The sequence below is a fragment of the Anolis sagrei genome, chromosome 4 (assembly GCF_037176765.1).
Source record: "Anolis sagrei isolate rAnoSag1 chromosome 4, rAnoSag1.mat, whole genome shotgun sequence".
Lineage (NCBI taxonomy): Eukaryota > Metazoa > Chordata > Lepidosauria > Squamata > Dactyloidae > Anolis > Anolis sagrei.
In genome coordinates, this window is record NC_090024.1 from 81,292,799 (window position 1) to 81,308,452 (window position 15,654).

The window sequence follows — 15,654 nt, forward strand, 5'->3', positions numbered from 1 at the left end:
CAAACTTGATGTGTCATTAATAGAAAGACATTTGTTGGTACTAGATTTGTTATTCTGGGGATTTTACTGTGGGGATTGATCAATTTTGCTTACTTTAAATGCTATGCCCCTTGACTTGTGTGCACGTGCTATTTTATTATCCATTTCAGGCAGCAAAATGCCTTGGACCATCTCTGCTAATGACCTAATTCCACAGAATGGGATACGACTGTAAAAGTTATCTTGTATGTGTGCTTGGTTCCCTATGTATACACTTTGTATTCATTAAAAATTGCAAACAAGCAATTAAGCCACTTCTACTGCATAGTGATTAATCTCAAGAGGGTTTCCATGTAGGTTAATTAATACAGGGCCTAAACATCATTTTTTTAAGGATTCAATACTGATTTCTAACACATCCTTCCCTGCTTTACTCACCATCAACACAGTCCCTTACCTAGTCATACAATCTCAAAAACCATGAACAAGATTGTATTAATAATGAAATCACCCCTAAACATTTCACATTTCTGAAGAATGTCACCTTTTAAATAATAACAACAAGCCTGAGAATCCAGACCCTTTTGTAACCTTTTTGTTATTAATTAGCTAATCAATGACTAGGCTTTATATTCTAATGAATAAAAATGGCTAGAAAAGTTAGGCCAATTATCCTTGGGTCTATGTTTATTTCCCTAAAATCAATTTCTCCGCAAGTTCTTGTCTCACAGAACACCTCTAGGTTTTGCTCAGTATTTCCTTGCTGAAACTTCTTTTAGCTTCTATCTGCATACAAAAAAGCAACAAAACTGACTGTAATTATTTCCTGTAAAGCTCATTTAATAATATACAGGGGGATGCTAGATAGTGTTTTCAAAGAGTAAACTTGAAAAATTTTGAATTTGCCAATTTTCATCAGGAAATTCTCACAGAGATCTGTTGGGGATTGCAAGTAGAATTAATTGAGATTTATGCAGATCCCAACAACTATTTATGGCAGCCTTCCCTAACTTGAGGCAATCCATTTATGAGTATTGGCCATGCTGTATTAGTGTAACAGATTAGAAGAGGCTACCCTTTGTCAAAAACAGCAAATGTTGCAATCTGGACAAAAATCACATTAAATTCTGTTAATTCAAATGTGTATTTTCTGTTCTATATGGTCTTAATTTTGACAGATAGTATCTAACATAATCCGACTGTGAATGTCAGTATGTTAAAATACATACATTTTTTAAAAATGCTAAGAAGACAAGGTGGTTATTGGACTTGTGGATTCTGAGGATGCCTGCCACAGATGTGGGTGAAATGTCAGCAAAGAATGCTTCTGGCCATACAGCCCAGAAAACTCACAGCCACCCAGTGATTCTAGCCATGAAGGTATTCGACAACACAATGACCTAATTCAGTTTTGTAGCACTGTACCATCAAGTCATTTCCAACATTTGGCAACGCTAGTGACTCTATCACAGGAATTATCTTGGCAAGATTTGTTCAGAAGATGTTTGCACTGCCTTCATCTGAGAAAAAGTGGCTTGCATACAGACAATGGTTTGCATACATTAGAAAGTCTAGCTGAAGACTATATTAGTCACACTTTCACCATCTTGACATGCTGTGCATTTGCTGAATTTCTGAGCTGGTCCCAAATATTTTATTGTCCCTGGTGGAAGATAAGATGGTATCTGATTCCACATCAGTAAGTGACAAGATTGAATACTGGCACTGCATATTCCTCCACGTCCAAAGACAAGGAACTAGTCTACAGGGAAAGGACTACGCCCTTATTGGACACAGAGCTCTGTCCTCCAAAAAAGGATGGAAGCTCAAGAGGAAAAAGCACTGCAGAGCTGTTGCAAGCCTCCAGCATTTGCCACCTGAGGTAGGCTCTTCACTCTGCCTAGTGGTAGGACCGGTCCTGTCTACCTCATATGAATAAGAATACCTGTATAATTATTTATACTCGAGGTGCACAATTTTCAGGGGTAAGAGGATACAGTGACTCCAAAAGAAGACTCATCTCAACTGCCACCCAGAACATGGGAGTGACAATGTTACCAGCCTTTTCAACTCTGTCTGAGCAATTTAAGCCCAGGGGAGTCTTTTGAAAAAACCAAAAATGAGCTGGCAAACCTCTGTTCATTCCCTGCTCTTAGCCACTTTCTCTTTATTTGCTTATCTTTCTAAGAGCTTCCCAATATTCCACCTTTCATTCATTAGTTGATCACTTATTTTCTGATGTCCTGAATATGTGCATATTTGAACACTTTACTCTGTGAATTGTTCCTGGACAGTACTAAATACCTGGATTGTGACCGTACCTTGTTACCTATCATTTAAGAGCGCTAATTCTCACACTGTTATTAGTAATGAGCAAGGCTGCCTATGTGGTTATATACAAGCTAACTTTTTTTTTTGGTGTGTCAGGAGCAACTTGAGAGACTGCAAGTCGCTTCTGGTGTGAGAGAATTGGCCGTCTGGAAGGATGTTGCCCAGGGGGCGGCCAGATGATTTGATGTTTTTATCATCCTTCTGGGAGGCTTCTCTCATGTCCCCGCATGAGGAGCTGGAGCTGATGGAGCTAATCCGCCCTCTCCCCGGATTTGAACCTGCGACCTGTCGGTCTTCAGTCCTGCCGGCACAGGGGTTAACCCACTGTGCCACCGGCGGCTCCAGTGGCGCTAATGATGGCATCCCATGAGGATGGAGGGATGTCAGCAGAGTCGTATACAACACAATCAAAACTAATCAGATACACAGAACCCATGGATACAGAGGACCAATTGTACTTCAGGCCATCCCGAATCCCATTTTGGGAGAAAGACAGGATATACACAGGGATCTTGGTATACGCTGGGGTTTGGTTCCAAGATCCTCCTGGATATCAAAATCTGAGAATTTTAAAGTTTTGTGATAGACAATGGTGTAATAAAATGATGCTGCCTATATAAAATGGCAGAATCAAGGTTTGTTTATTGGAATTGGGGGGGGGGGGGATTTTGAGTGCAACTCATGGATGCAGAATTCATGGGTATGAAGGGCTGACTGAAAATCCTATAGGTAAGTATGCAAATAAATAACGTGTCTTCCTGATTTCTTCACTTTTAGTGCTGAACTAATCTTTGTTTTCATTTTAAACATTTTTGTTTGGTTCAAGAGAGACTGCAATGGAAAATACAATGCCTTTAGTTTCACGGTGTTAAAGAGATTTATGTCTGGCATGCTCATCATTTCAAAACTGCAGGAGGCAGGGAGAAATGTTTACACTTTCTGTTCAAAGAGGCAGTGGCTTCAGGAATAGATAAACCAAGGACTTCCTGAATCATACTTTTAGTCATTATGTTTCAGAACTACTGTGTATGTTACGCAGAACTGGTTGCGTGTATCCATGCATCAAATACCCATTCAAACACAAGAGATTAAGAAAGAAAGAAAAGCTCTCTAGCCAGACAAAATTGGAAAAGATAACAACAGAAATCCTCACCATGAGAGTAGCTGCTACTACAGAGGAACATGACTGCTCTGGGAGAGGATCCAAATCCTGGAATCTACAGGAAACCTAAATTAAACCCACATTCTAATCGTATCTCTACGTGACTCTCTCCAAATTCTGGAAGTGTCCCTTGTGAGAAACACAGCTGGTGGATTATTTTAAGTACAATGATGTCAGCTAAATTTTGATAGGCTGCTGCATAAGGTGACACTTTAATGGGGGAGGTCATAGTCTTTTCTACCAGACGATGGCACTCTCTGCCTCTGAAAGGGAAACGGTGCCATTTTTAGCTATGCTGATGGTATCCCCCAGAGAGAGAGAAAATACACAGAGACACTTGCTTCTGCCATACGCTGCTGATGGCACATAGAGGACAACATTACGATTTTAGCTGAGAACATTTACAGACATTAGGGTCCTAAAGTGAGCCATGTTGATGGGTAGCATTGATTTTTTTTTGTTTCTTTGTAGATGAAAACCAGACTTTTCATGATATTCCCCAGACTGTATTTCCCAGACAAATTCCACCTGATTCCGTGTGAAGAATTTCTCTCCCACGTCAAGACTCTGGTGCTTACAACAGATCTATGATCAGAAACAGTTTTTCTTCTTGCTGCCATTCCATTAACAACAAGGACTAATTCCACAGCTCTAAAAGGCAAAAGAATGTATCTCGTGGGGGGAAAAAATCACAACCCAAGATAATAAACTCTATGTTAGACTGTTAAGCTTTAGGGGCCTTAAATCTTTCAGCCTCAGCAACCAACTCTTCTCTCCTTTCTGATCAAAACACTCTTATTTCTGTTGTGTACTTTCCAGTGTGACAAGTTATTTATTCTCTCTTCCCTATATATCTTCCTCTTTTTGTTTGCAAATACTTTACACCAAAATGTATTCTATCTTCCTGCACTAACTCATGCCCTTGACCTAACAGGTCTTATGCTTCTGTTTGTCCACATTCCTCTTTCCTTAAGCACCTGTTTTTGTATTTTTCTCAAATTGGCAATGTGATTTATCGTACATTTCTTAAGATGAGCTCGTCTTCCAGCATCTGACCCTTGTTGGACCAGCTTTTTCCTGCATTTTACCACAACATAGTGTGTTCCACTCCATTTCTATTCCTGTGGCTTTTTGTGAGGATCAAATTTCTTGTTGGGAATCTTTCACATAGTAAATTGTGTGGATCCTACATGGCTGAAATAAATGAACAACATAACTTCAATCACACTAACGCTGGAAAAATTTACTAAAGTGTTCTGGCAAACAATTTTTGTAAGGTGATCTATGTAAATGCTCCAACTGGGTAAAGTGTGCTACTGAGTACAATGTGCCAAGTGCTTAATATATACCCACGTGGGATAGAAACAGGGCTATTTCAAAAACATTTGTTCTCAGTTCAAGCGCATTTCTTAAGCTACGTGACTGCTGCAGTCTGTTGTACTCAAATAAGTCAAAACCTGTTATATTACCTCCACTAGGAGCTCCCGATGGAACAGTGCATTAAACCCTTGTGCCAGAAGGACTGATGACCGACAGGTTAGAGGTTTGAATCCAGGGAGAGCATTGATTCTGTCAGCTCCAGTTCCCCTTGTAGGGACATGACAGAAGCCTCCCACAAGGATGGCAAAACATCAAAACATCTGGGTGTGCCTTGGGAAATGCCCTTGCAGATGGCCAATTCTCTCACACCAGAAGCGACTTGCAGTTTTTCAAGTCACTCCTGACATGAAAAAAAAATCCACTAAAATTATGAACATAAGTGACCTTGGATGGGTCATACAATTCAAACTCAGTTGTTCATTGATAGAGTGGGCTTATTTCTGATTTTTTTTCAACAAGTTACTATAGGAACAAATTAAAGAAACTGCAAGAACTTCTGATTTATAGATTATTAGACTAATAGTAATAAGGATGACTATTAATGAACAAATGGCACTTGCATACTATGGACTAGGAATATCTTAAGCATGTTTTCTATTTTAAGTATCTTCGAACTCCGCCCCACTTTTTCATTTGCCTGACAAGTTTTGATGTCTGTGATGTAAAAGCTCTTTTTGATTCCTTTTTAAAACACAATTAAGTCATCTGTCAATCTAACCTGCAACCATAGAAATGAACTAAGTGCAGAATGACTGCACTTAGATGTAATGACAGTTACTATTTATTGCGAACAGGCATGAGCCTCCAACCTGTACTATCCACAATTATTTAGTGTACAAGAGGAGAGGAGAAAAAATTTCCATCCCTGGTTTGCACAAACCAAAATCAAACTGTAATTTGGGATCCTGATGTGTGCCGATTTTGGCTTTCTCTTGCCTAGAATATCCATAATTCTATTCCATCAATGGTTCATCCATATCTTAAAGTGATAAGTGATGAAGGTCAAGACTTCATAATGCTGTAGGAGATATCTTTCATTATCTTCTTATTCTTCTATTATGAACCCCACAGTTTCTACTGTCATGATAATCACTACAATTCTTCTTAATATTACTGCTATCACAGTAAGCTGACTGAAGTCTCCACTGGTAGTCCTCATCCGACTTGCAGAATTTTAAAGAATACATTAGTTAGTGCTAATAACAGGGTGAGCAAGTTGAGGCCCTCCAGGTATGGCTGGATTGAAACTCCTAGCAGCCCTGGACTGCAATTTGTCCACCCCTGCTCTAGAAGCGATGAACCACACATGCTAACTCTTCATCCTCCATGGGTTCCAGGTCACATATCCACGCTGTCACTTATTCACGTAGGGCCTTCTGTACAAGCTACACCCCGTTCTGGCTGCCTCTTTGTTTGTTGCATTGAAAGTAACAGGGATTGCTATTATCCATGGAGTCGCATTCTCATGAGAAGTCCAGGAATGTATCCCCTGTAGAGGTGGAGGTCATATTGTATAGCTAAAACTCCATCAATCTTACGAGAGAGAGAGAGGCTGGGAGATTAGATGTATCCCTGAAGTTAGCAGGGATACACAAATATTAAGAAAAAGGTTATGGGGAGTAGTCACAACCCAAAGGCACAGAGTGGGAGGGATAAATAGAAAGAAGTGTGTTAGGGGAGGAAAGAAAAACAACGAGACTGTAAAGGCTAAACTAATGACAAGGGAAAAAGAGACACATACTACTTCATCACACTAGAGACTGAATCCCCTTAAAATCCAGTTTCTTCTGCCTCCTGCAGAATTCTGGGTTTTATAGTTTAGTGAAGCTGTTAAAGGCTTCTCTCTAAACTATAAACCCCAGAATTCTGCAGGAGGCAGCAACCAGATTTAAAGTAGATTCATTCTCTAGTGTGATGAGGTCCATAGAAAAAAAAGTAGTAGGTTGAACCATTCATTTTCTGAATAGGACATTTCTTGATTCACACTACAAGCTATATTACAATGTTCTCATGCACAGAAGTAGAGCTGTCCAGAGACATCAATGGAGAAATCAATGATTTCAATGTATCTGGGATTGGGCCTAAAAGAGTCCATCTCACCACACACGAGACAATTGTTGAAATGGAGGGTGAATTTTTTTAAAACCCACATACACAAAGTGGAGGAGGGACCAGTAGAATTCAGAATTGAAGCACTTTACATTTCCACATGGTGTAGCAGATCCCCTATTTGTCATATAAAAAGATAATCCATTCTCTTCCTGCTCATAAACAATGCTGTGGTGCAATAGCTGGAGATACCATCAGCAATACATGGCTTCTAAACTTATCTCAAAGTATGCATTATATACATTTATAAAAGAGATATGGAAAAAGACATTCAATGTGTTTCATTGGTGAGTGCACCACAAATGAATAGATAGCGCCAAACAAAGCGTTTAGAGTCAAGCATTTAACATATCAATCACAGAAAGATCACTCAAATATCAATCTTTCTTCATATGTAATAGAAACCATTATAGCTTATGTGCATTAGTATGGGCATGTTCAAGATTTGGAATGATTCCCTTTAACAGTTGCTGGAATGCAACCATCAGACACTTGGTATTTTGTTGAAAATGGAAGCAAACTCAAAGAGATTCATCATATGCAAGCAGAAATCTTCTGGGTGTGTTTTGCAATGGCATTTTTTTCCCCAGGAGGATTTCACTTTAATTCTTTTTACATGTTGACCCACACATATCTTGCCATCACATCATCCTAAGATTTGTAGTCTAGGAAAATGCATAGAATTCACTGCCACAGAGCTATCATATAGCAGGGAATTCCAAAGAACCTCACCAAACTACGAATCTGAGTATTCTATAGGATGATACCATGGTAATTAAAATGCTATCAAACTGCTCGAACTATGCAATGCTGATACATTTCAGGCTTCACTTCAATAAATTTGATGTGATGTTCTGCAAAGAGGGTGAAAGGAGCTTTAGGAAGTGTTCACAACAAGAGATGTAATCACAACACAACTAGATTAAAAGAGCATTAAAGGAATCAGTTTTACGTCTATCAAATGAAGATAGAAGAACAAATTAGCATAGTGTTCATGATGAACGGGTACAGTGGAAGCAAATAAACATTTAGAAAAAGAAGAGATAGAAATATAATGGTGGAGGAGCAGAAGGAATGATCTGAATCAGTAAAAGCATTAGATGGCTGTCTAAACAAATTGTGGATGAGTTGTACCACTTTCTTAAAGAATCGAGAAATGACACACTAAAGCTGAAGCAATGGATGACAGACAAAAGGATGCAATGTAGACAGTGCAATTAACAAACATTTTCATTATGAAACTGAGAAAAGGGAAAACCTAATCTCATCACAAGAAAGTTTTGTCATATTAAGACATAGAAATTTGTGGTATTCCTTTCCCTTGGCATTTTTTGAATTACTTTGCACTGAAGCTTGCTGTTTTTATGGTGTACCCTTAAATCAAGTCTGATTTATGGAAATCTTATGTTATCACAAGGTTTTCATGGCAAGATTTGTTAATGGGAGGGTTGCCTTTTCCTTCTTCTGAGTCTAAGAGATTTGGTTTTCAAGGCCGAGTGCGGCTTCAAATTCTGTTCTGCAGAGTTGGAATCCAATTTTCAAACCTCTGCTACACAACACTACTCTCAAAACTTTCTTCCACAGAAAAGAATCCTAACAAAAATTACAGGTTAAGTACATTGGAAAATTAAAGAAAAAAGAACTAATTGAAAGTGATGCTTATACCTATCTTAGAGGAGTGAGGAATGTGCATCTCATGACCTTTTTTTGTGCCTACAGGGTCAGCTGTTTGCTCTCAAAGGTCCGTTGTCATGTGTAAAGAGAATGTTGACCCAAGGGTCAAAAACATTTTGGAAAATATTTCATTTTTTCTGCCTCAAAATAGCCCATGAGGAGTGAGGAGAAATTTCTTCAAATTACACCCCCCCCCCCCAAGACAGATGTGCTTTTTGAAACAAGATGTTATCAGGAAGTGATCATTACTCACTTCCTTTTCTTAAAATGGTAGTGGAAAGCTCAAAAGCATGGTAAAAATGCCCCATGTGTCCCTTTTGAACAATGTAGCCACTATTATAGTTGCCCATTCCTGTTTTATCAGGATGAAAGAACTTTTCTGAAGACAAATCTTTGAAGATTCCCCCAGACTTCTTTTCACTAAAGGCACTGGGAATTACAAGCAGCTTTCCATACCTTTTTGTTTATTTTTCACATCCAACCTAAAGAGGTCTGGGAAACCGAAAGATTTAATCACTGCTTTGTGAAGTTGTATCAAGTTCTTAAAAAAGTATTATATGCTTTGGTTGCGATCCTAACACAAATACAAATGCCAGTATGGCTTACAGGAGTTGCAGTCTAAAACATCTGAAAGATACTAAGTTAGGGAATGCTGCAAAAAAAAAAAATAATTATCGTTGTCAGGGCTGTTTAAATCACACACAGCGCATCATCTTGTTGCTGATATAACTTTTGGACAATCCCTTCAACATGACAGTCATCAACATACCTTCTGGCCATTCTGTACTCTTACAAGAACCAAAACCGTTACCACAGCTATTTTGCCTTCTTGGCTAGTAACACTCTTCCTAGTCCCCAGTCTCCCCAGTCCCACCCCAATATTCATTACCTGTGCCCGATGCTCTCCAACTGCAAACTGTATCATGGCAATGCCTGGGTTATGGCTATCATCAATCCTTTCCACGGTGCTGGAGTCTATTTTCAGGTCACTGCTAATTTCTGCACTCTGTATAAAGTCTTCTGTTTTTAAATCTTCTACTTTCTTCAGTTCCCCATTGGCCAACTGAATGATAGACCCTTTCATGAAGTAAGGAGGCAGTGTCGGAGGAGCAGTTGCTGAAGAAGGAACTGACTGGACCAAGGGAAGGTGGATCTGAGCCTGCACCACTGCTGCCTGGTAAGCCGGCTGACTTGCAAGTGACTCGGCATTAAAATTCTCACTTTTTGGAATGGTGGTTGTGACAAACGTGTGAGGCACTGCCGCCAGCTGTGGAGATGACGTGGCCATAGCAGGTGGTACCCCTGATGAGTCAATATCTGCATTGCCTACTGGTATTAATAGGGGCTGGGTTCCAGGTATTACTAGGTGCTGTGGCAGACTTCCAGGATAGCCAAAGGCTTGCTGTTGACTGCTCAGGTAGCCAATGACTGGTGGCTGAGTCCCTGTGTAGAAAGCCGCAGCTGGCAACCCAACGGGGAGGTGCTCTGAGGCGCTGTGGGTGGTCTGAATGACTGTGTGAGGCGACAAAGTGGCAACTGCTTTTACCCCTTCATGACCCATAGTCTGCTGTGGAGATAAAGCATAGGAGCGGTGGGCTGTTTTTCCTAAATGCAAGCTTCCCTTTTCATTGAGGACTGAAGGAGGTGTTTCTCGGTTGGTGCCATGCTGGATCTCCATGTCTGCAGTAGTTGTGTTACTGTTAGGGACGACCATAATAGAGGACCGGACACTGGAGGAATCCCGTGTAATATAATCAGTAGGACCCGGGTGGACAACCACGTGCCTGGCCTCATAATGATGAGGAGATGGTTTATTGCCAGATTTGACAAGATTCACTTCTGAGGATGGCGAGAGGCCGTACCGCCTACCCTTTTCTATTTCTCCATTTAGTATTTCTTTTGCTTGCATAGCCTGCAGCCTGCTGCTCTCAGACTTCTTGGTGGACTCCCTGGTGACAAAATGGCCACCTGAATCTGTGTATTGCACTACCACCTGGGAGGAGGGACCAAGAGCAAATGCGTGAGGAATCACTGTCTGGTGAGGATGCAGATGGACTGGGATGGCTGGAGGAGAAACATTTCTGACAGAACTCTGGGAGCTGGAAATGTGGACATATTGGTTTTGCTGGGTAGGTGGTGGAGACCCTGCTGTGATCAATCCAGGTGTCCTGACCAGATGTGGCTCAACCTTGTGCCCTTGCTGGCTTAGGTTGCTCATGCTGGCCAGCAAAGTGGAATATGCCTCCAGTTGAGAACGCTGGGATGGAGTGGTTGCAACAGCAGTGGCAGAGGCTGCTGTGCTGGTTGCAGAACTTGCTGTGGGGGAAATCAGTGGGGAAGGGATGAATCCGGCATATGGTCCACTATACTGGGGCCCAACAAACTGGAACGTGTGCTGCAGATGTGTGTACTGCACTGGGGAAACAGGTGTCCCTGCCTGTGAGAGTGCCGATGGATACACTGTGGGAAGTGTTGAAGTGGCTGGAACAGACCTTGGAGCACTAGGTGGGGAATAATCCATGCCTGTAGATAGTGATTTGTGTAAACCTATTCCCTGCTGTGACCCAGCCTCCACCAAGGTCCCTCCAGATCTGCTCCGCCCACTCACACCGCTCTGACTGCTGGTTGTACTTGAGAGCCATGTTAAGTTATCTGCACGGTGATTTTCACTGGCCAAAACTAATGGCTTCACTTCAGAAGGCAGGCTGGTGGCAGGGATCTCTCGCTTCTTAGGTGGCAGGCTTTCATTGCTTCTCTCCTGGTTGGATTTCATGTTTCACCAGCCCCAGCCCTTTTCTTCTGTGGCTTCACTGCCTGGCTATCTCTGGTTTCAGTCTGCTAAGTGGAAAGTCACATTTGATTTGTGAAGCGGATCCAGAGACTTCATGAGGAATCATCTCCGTGAGCACAAACCTCTGCAAGCATCTCTGGAATGAGACAGAAGGAAGAAAAAGAAAAGGAGAAAAGAGAGAGAAGATATCAAAATACTAGCAGTATTGAGGGGAGGGGAATCAAAAGGAAAAGTACTAAGTGTATAGTTATACAATGTGCTTCCAAGACCCCCCTCTCCCCCATGGATACCAAAATCCAAAGACACCCAAATCTCATTATATATAATGGCACAGTAAAATGGTGTCCTTTATAAAATGGCAAAACAAAGGTTCGCTTTTTGGATAAAAAAAAAAATTCAAACAGTGGATTGCTGCATCTCTGCACGTAGAACTTCTGAATACAGAGGGCCAACTGTACCATAAAAAAGGAGTGCCAGATAGCCTCCAATGTGCAATCCTATGCATTTTTCCTTGGGAACAAATCCCAGTAAGAGTTGTAGGCTTACTTCCAAGTAATGACGTATAATATCAGTTTGTCATTTTATCCATTCTACATTTATACTCACAAGAAATTGACAAATGGCTCTCAGTAAAGTATGTATCTTAAACCTTTGGACTGCAATGTTAACTATGTATGTCAGGAACAGGAGTTTTGGCATGATACTAAGGTAATTTGGCACAACATCATACTGACTCTAAGGTTGTTAAACAGTAGTAACAATCAATAAAACAAAACACATGCTTTTCCCAAATGCAAAGAAGGATTCAGGATGGTAAAAATGTTATCAAGCTATATTTTTTCTTGCATTTCTTTGGAAAATTTCTTTTCCTATATACATCTTCCGGCCTGGTTCTGTTCCGTTATCCAGATGGAGGCCAAAAGGGGGTGCTAGACAGAGAAGGATGATCCACAGGGGTGGGGTGGGGGTGGGGGTTGAAGGAATAAAAGTATTCCCCCCCCCCTTTTCCTGTTATTTTCCCCTATCCATGTCACCATCCTGGAAACAACCCTCATTTATGACATGGGACAAGTGGGGGTGGGGAGAATAGCCAGTGAAAACGGGGGAAAATTATTTTCCTCCTTCAACTCCCCCACCGTAAAATGGACTATCCTTCTGTCTGGCACCCCCCTTTGGCCTCTGTCTGGATAATAGAACAAGTACCCATATTCCTTTCGTCTTCCATTAAAAAGCTTTGCAGGTTCCAAATATACCTCCACTGGGGCAACATGTGATGTATCAATAATCTGTCACCCTTTTCCTATCTGGATTTTGTTTTGACTGCTATGCATGCCCACTTTGCTGCACTTCTGAAGGCCCATCTCTCTTTGACCTAAGGTCTACCGAATTTGCAGGAGCAGATAGGCACATAATTGATTAAGACATCACAAAAATGAATCATCCAGTGTCAAGTGATACATGGAAGCAAGTCCAATGTTTCCATTTAATTCCATACATTAACTTCCAACTTGCTTTCTGCTGTGGAAATCAATTCTAGAAATTTTCAAAATTAAACTCAAAGACATGCTAGCCCAACCTATGTGACAGTAACAGAACTAAGGGGTTGTTCCTATCAAAAGTTACAAATATTATATAGTTCAAGAGTCAAGGGATTTTACAGGTGCTGAAAGTTTCCTTTGGCACTCACTCTTCTCCTTTGCTTTATTTTCTCTTCTTTTTTTGACCTATTCACTAAAAGGCTATACAGGATGTATTTTCTGATTCTTGCAATCTATATCTGCCCATGCAGGTTAAACTCTACCTGCATGGTTAAAGTTACAAATTACGATAACCCCATATGTAGCTCCAATCATATCGCGTTCCCTTGTTCCTTAGTAACCAATGAATTGTGAACGGCAGCTGCTGGATGATTTGCTCCCTGTGTAGGAGAAGAGCATTTATAAATGACTGGAAGCTGCTCTGTATAAGGAAACAGCTTTAATAGACTTGGAGAGAGAGGGAGAAGAATTGTGTTATAAATTAAGATAGGAAGAGAGCTAAACAGCTGCAAAATACAGATCTGAATGTACTTCCTGCCCTTATAGAATGGCTCTGCTCTTTATAGTCTAGCAGATTTTAAGTGTGGGATGGCAGAGAAAGACTGGATCTCTCCCTGTGTTGATAGGAATATCTTTGCAAATATAGGCAAAATGTGGAGATATAGAATCATAGAGTTGGAAGAGACCTCATGGGCCATCCAGTCCAACTCCCTGCCAAGAAGAAGGAAAACTGCATTCACAGCACCCCCAACTGATGGGTCAGAAAGATCTTAGTAGTACCTAAGGAACTTGTAAAACAAATTGCCCCCCTGAACTAGACCATACATGTCAAATGCAAGTCCCATGGGATGAATATGGCCGACCACGTTATTTTATGTGGCCTGTGAGGTTTTCAATGCCAGTCTTCAAGGGCTGTTACAATTAGAAACAGCTCTTGAAGGCAACCATAAAGACTGATGTGGCCCTAGATGAAAACGAGTTTGTCATCCCTGGCTTAGGCCCAAAGAGCAGGACTAGGAGTATCTACCTGGCTTAACCTCTAAAACAGGTGGTAATTGTACAGATTGCATGCAACCCATGCTTTTTTCTATGGCCTCTGGCATGTCCCCTATCTCCCCGCCCCTCTTTTGGAACCCCAGGAGTAACCTCAGGATCATCTCTGCTGAGGGAGTCTGGGAGAAGGTTAGAAAATGTAGTGGGTATCTTACACCAGGTTCTAGCTGCATTATCCTGTTCTAAAGTACAAACGGGTCCATTTAAAAATAATATCTGTCTATCTGTCTCAGAATATTAATTTTCCTGTATGAACCATAGAAAACTCGGTCTTTCACTTTCAGGTCAGAGAGTATCAATTCCTAGGATTTATTAGTGGAGGTGATATTCATGGAATGCCATACCTGGAACCTTATCTTGCTTAAAATCCCTTTAATTTAAACAGTATTGCAGGATAAAGCATGGCTGGCAGTAGTACACACAGGGAAATGGCCTAGGATTGAAAAATAACCATTGCAGCACTGCCCGAGTTTGGAATCTATTTCTATGTGTAGAATGTATTGTTTCAACTTAGTGGTAAGAAATCTTTGAGGTGGCATATTGTACATAACCGAATGAATACAACTTTAACTCATCCTAACCGGTCACAACTCTAGGGAGGGAAGAAAATTGTACATATTGTTGATAGTTATAAAATTAAAAGACTACATGCTGGGCTTCTCTCAACTTGTTCATTAGCTGCTTGTATATGATCCATTTAGTTGATCTTTTATTACCTCTAAAAGACACTTGTTTATATTTCTAAGGGACCCTGTAGACAATGAGGGCCTCTGATTCCAAAACATATGCTACAATTCCACTCAAGTATCTGAGATTGTGAGGGACAGCTCAGACTTCAACCATTTATCAGCGGTTGCCAAAAGTATTACAATCAATCTGTGAGATATTCAAGGGATATTAAGTCTTTTGCATCATGACTGTTGTGTGTCTTCAGGTTGTTTCCAACATGGTCTAAGGTGACCCTATCATTGAGTTTTTCAGAGGCTCAGAGAGTGTGACTTGTCCAAGGTCACCCAGTAGGCTTTTATGGCCGAGCTGGAAATCAAACCCTGTTCCCCAGAGTTGGAGCCCAACCACTACCCCATGCTACTAATACCACTCACACTATTATAAGGATAATTGCCACAGATGATTATGAGAATTTGCTAGGGGGGAAATGGACACTGGAAGCAGAGACATAGTTAAGGTAATATAAAGGTTACAATAATGGAAGAGGATAACAGACTGAAATAGTTTAAAAAACAAAGTAAAATATATGTTGGACCGCGTATTTTCAGACAGTTTTTGCTTACTTTTGCCAGTTACTGTTCTGATCTAGAAATATTATTTTATTAAGTACTTAAGTACTTCTCCCTGCTGGGTCGGACTGTAATTTAATCAACAAACAGCCAAAATGTTAAAGGTCACTTTCCCTTCATTTCTATTTTAGGTATCATTATTATATTCAAGCCCTGCATTTGATGTGGCGGTGCACATACACACACTCATATTTATGGCTACAAATAAATAAACAAAAACCCTGCTGAACTTCTTTTGCAGAATCTCTGTAAGTTTCCAAAGGTTTTCTATCCTTGCCATCAAATTTTCAGCACATAATGCAATATACGTCCATGACTATTTCACTACATGAAACCAAT

The 15,654-nt window shown here is 40.7% G+C and overlaps 1 protein-coding gene across 8 annotated transcripts in view; it reads right to left on the reverse strand.

Moving 5' to 3' along the window:
* Positions 1-15,654, reverse strand: part of ATXN1 (ataxin 1) — a 267,664-nt gene that overhangs the window by 12,080 nt on the left and 239,930 nt on the right. For all 8 annotated transcript variants that reach the window (XM_060774857.2, XM_060774859.2, XM_060774860.2 and 5 more), the window contains one exon: positions 9,525-11,562. In XM_060774857.2, coding sequence (XP_060630840.2) covers positions 9,525-11,408 — 1,884 coding nt within the window. In that variant the 5' untranslated portion in view covers positions 11,409-11,562. The remainder of the gene's footprint in view (positions 1-9,524; positions 11,563-15,654) is intronic.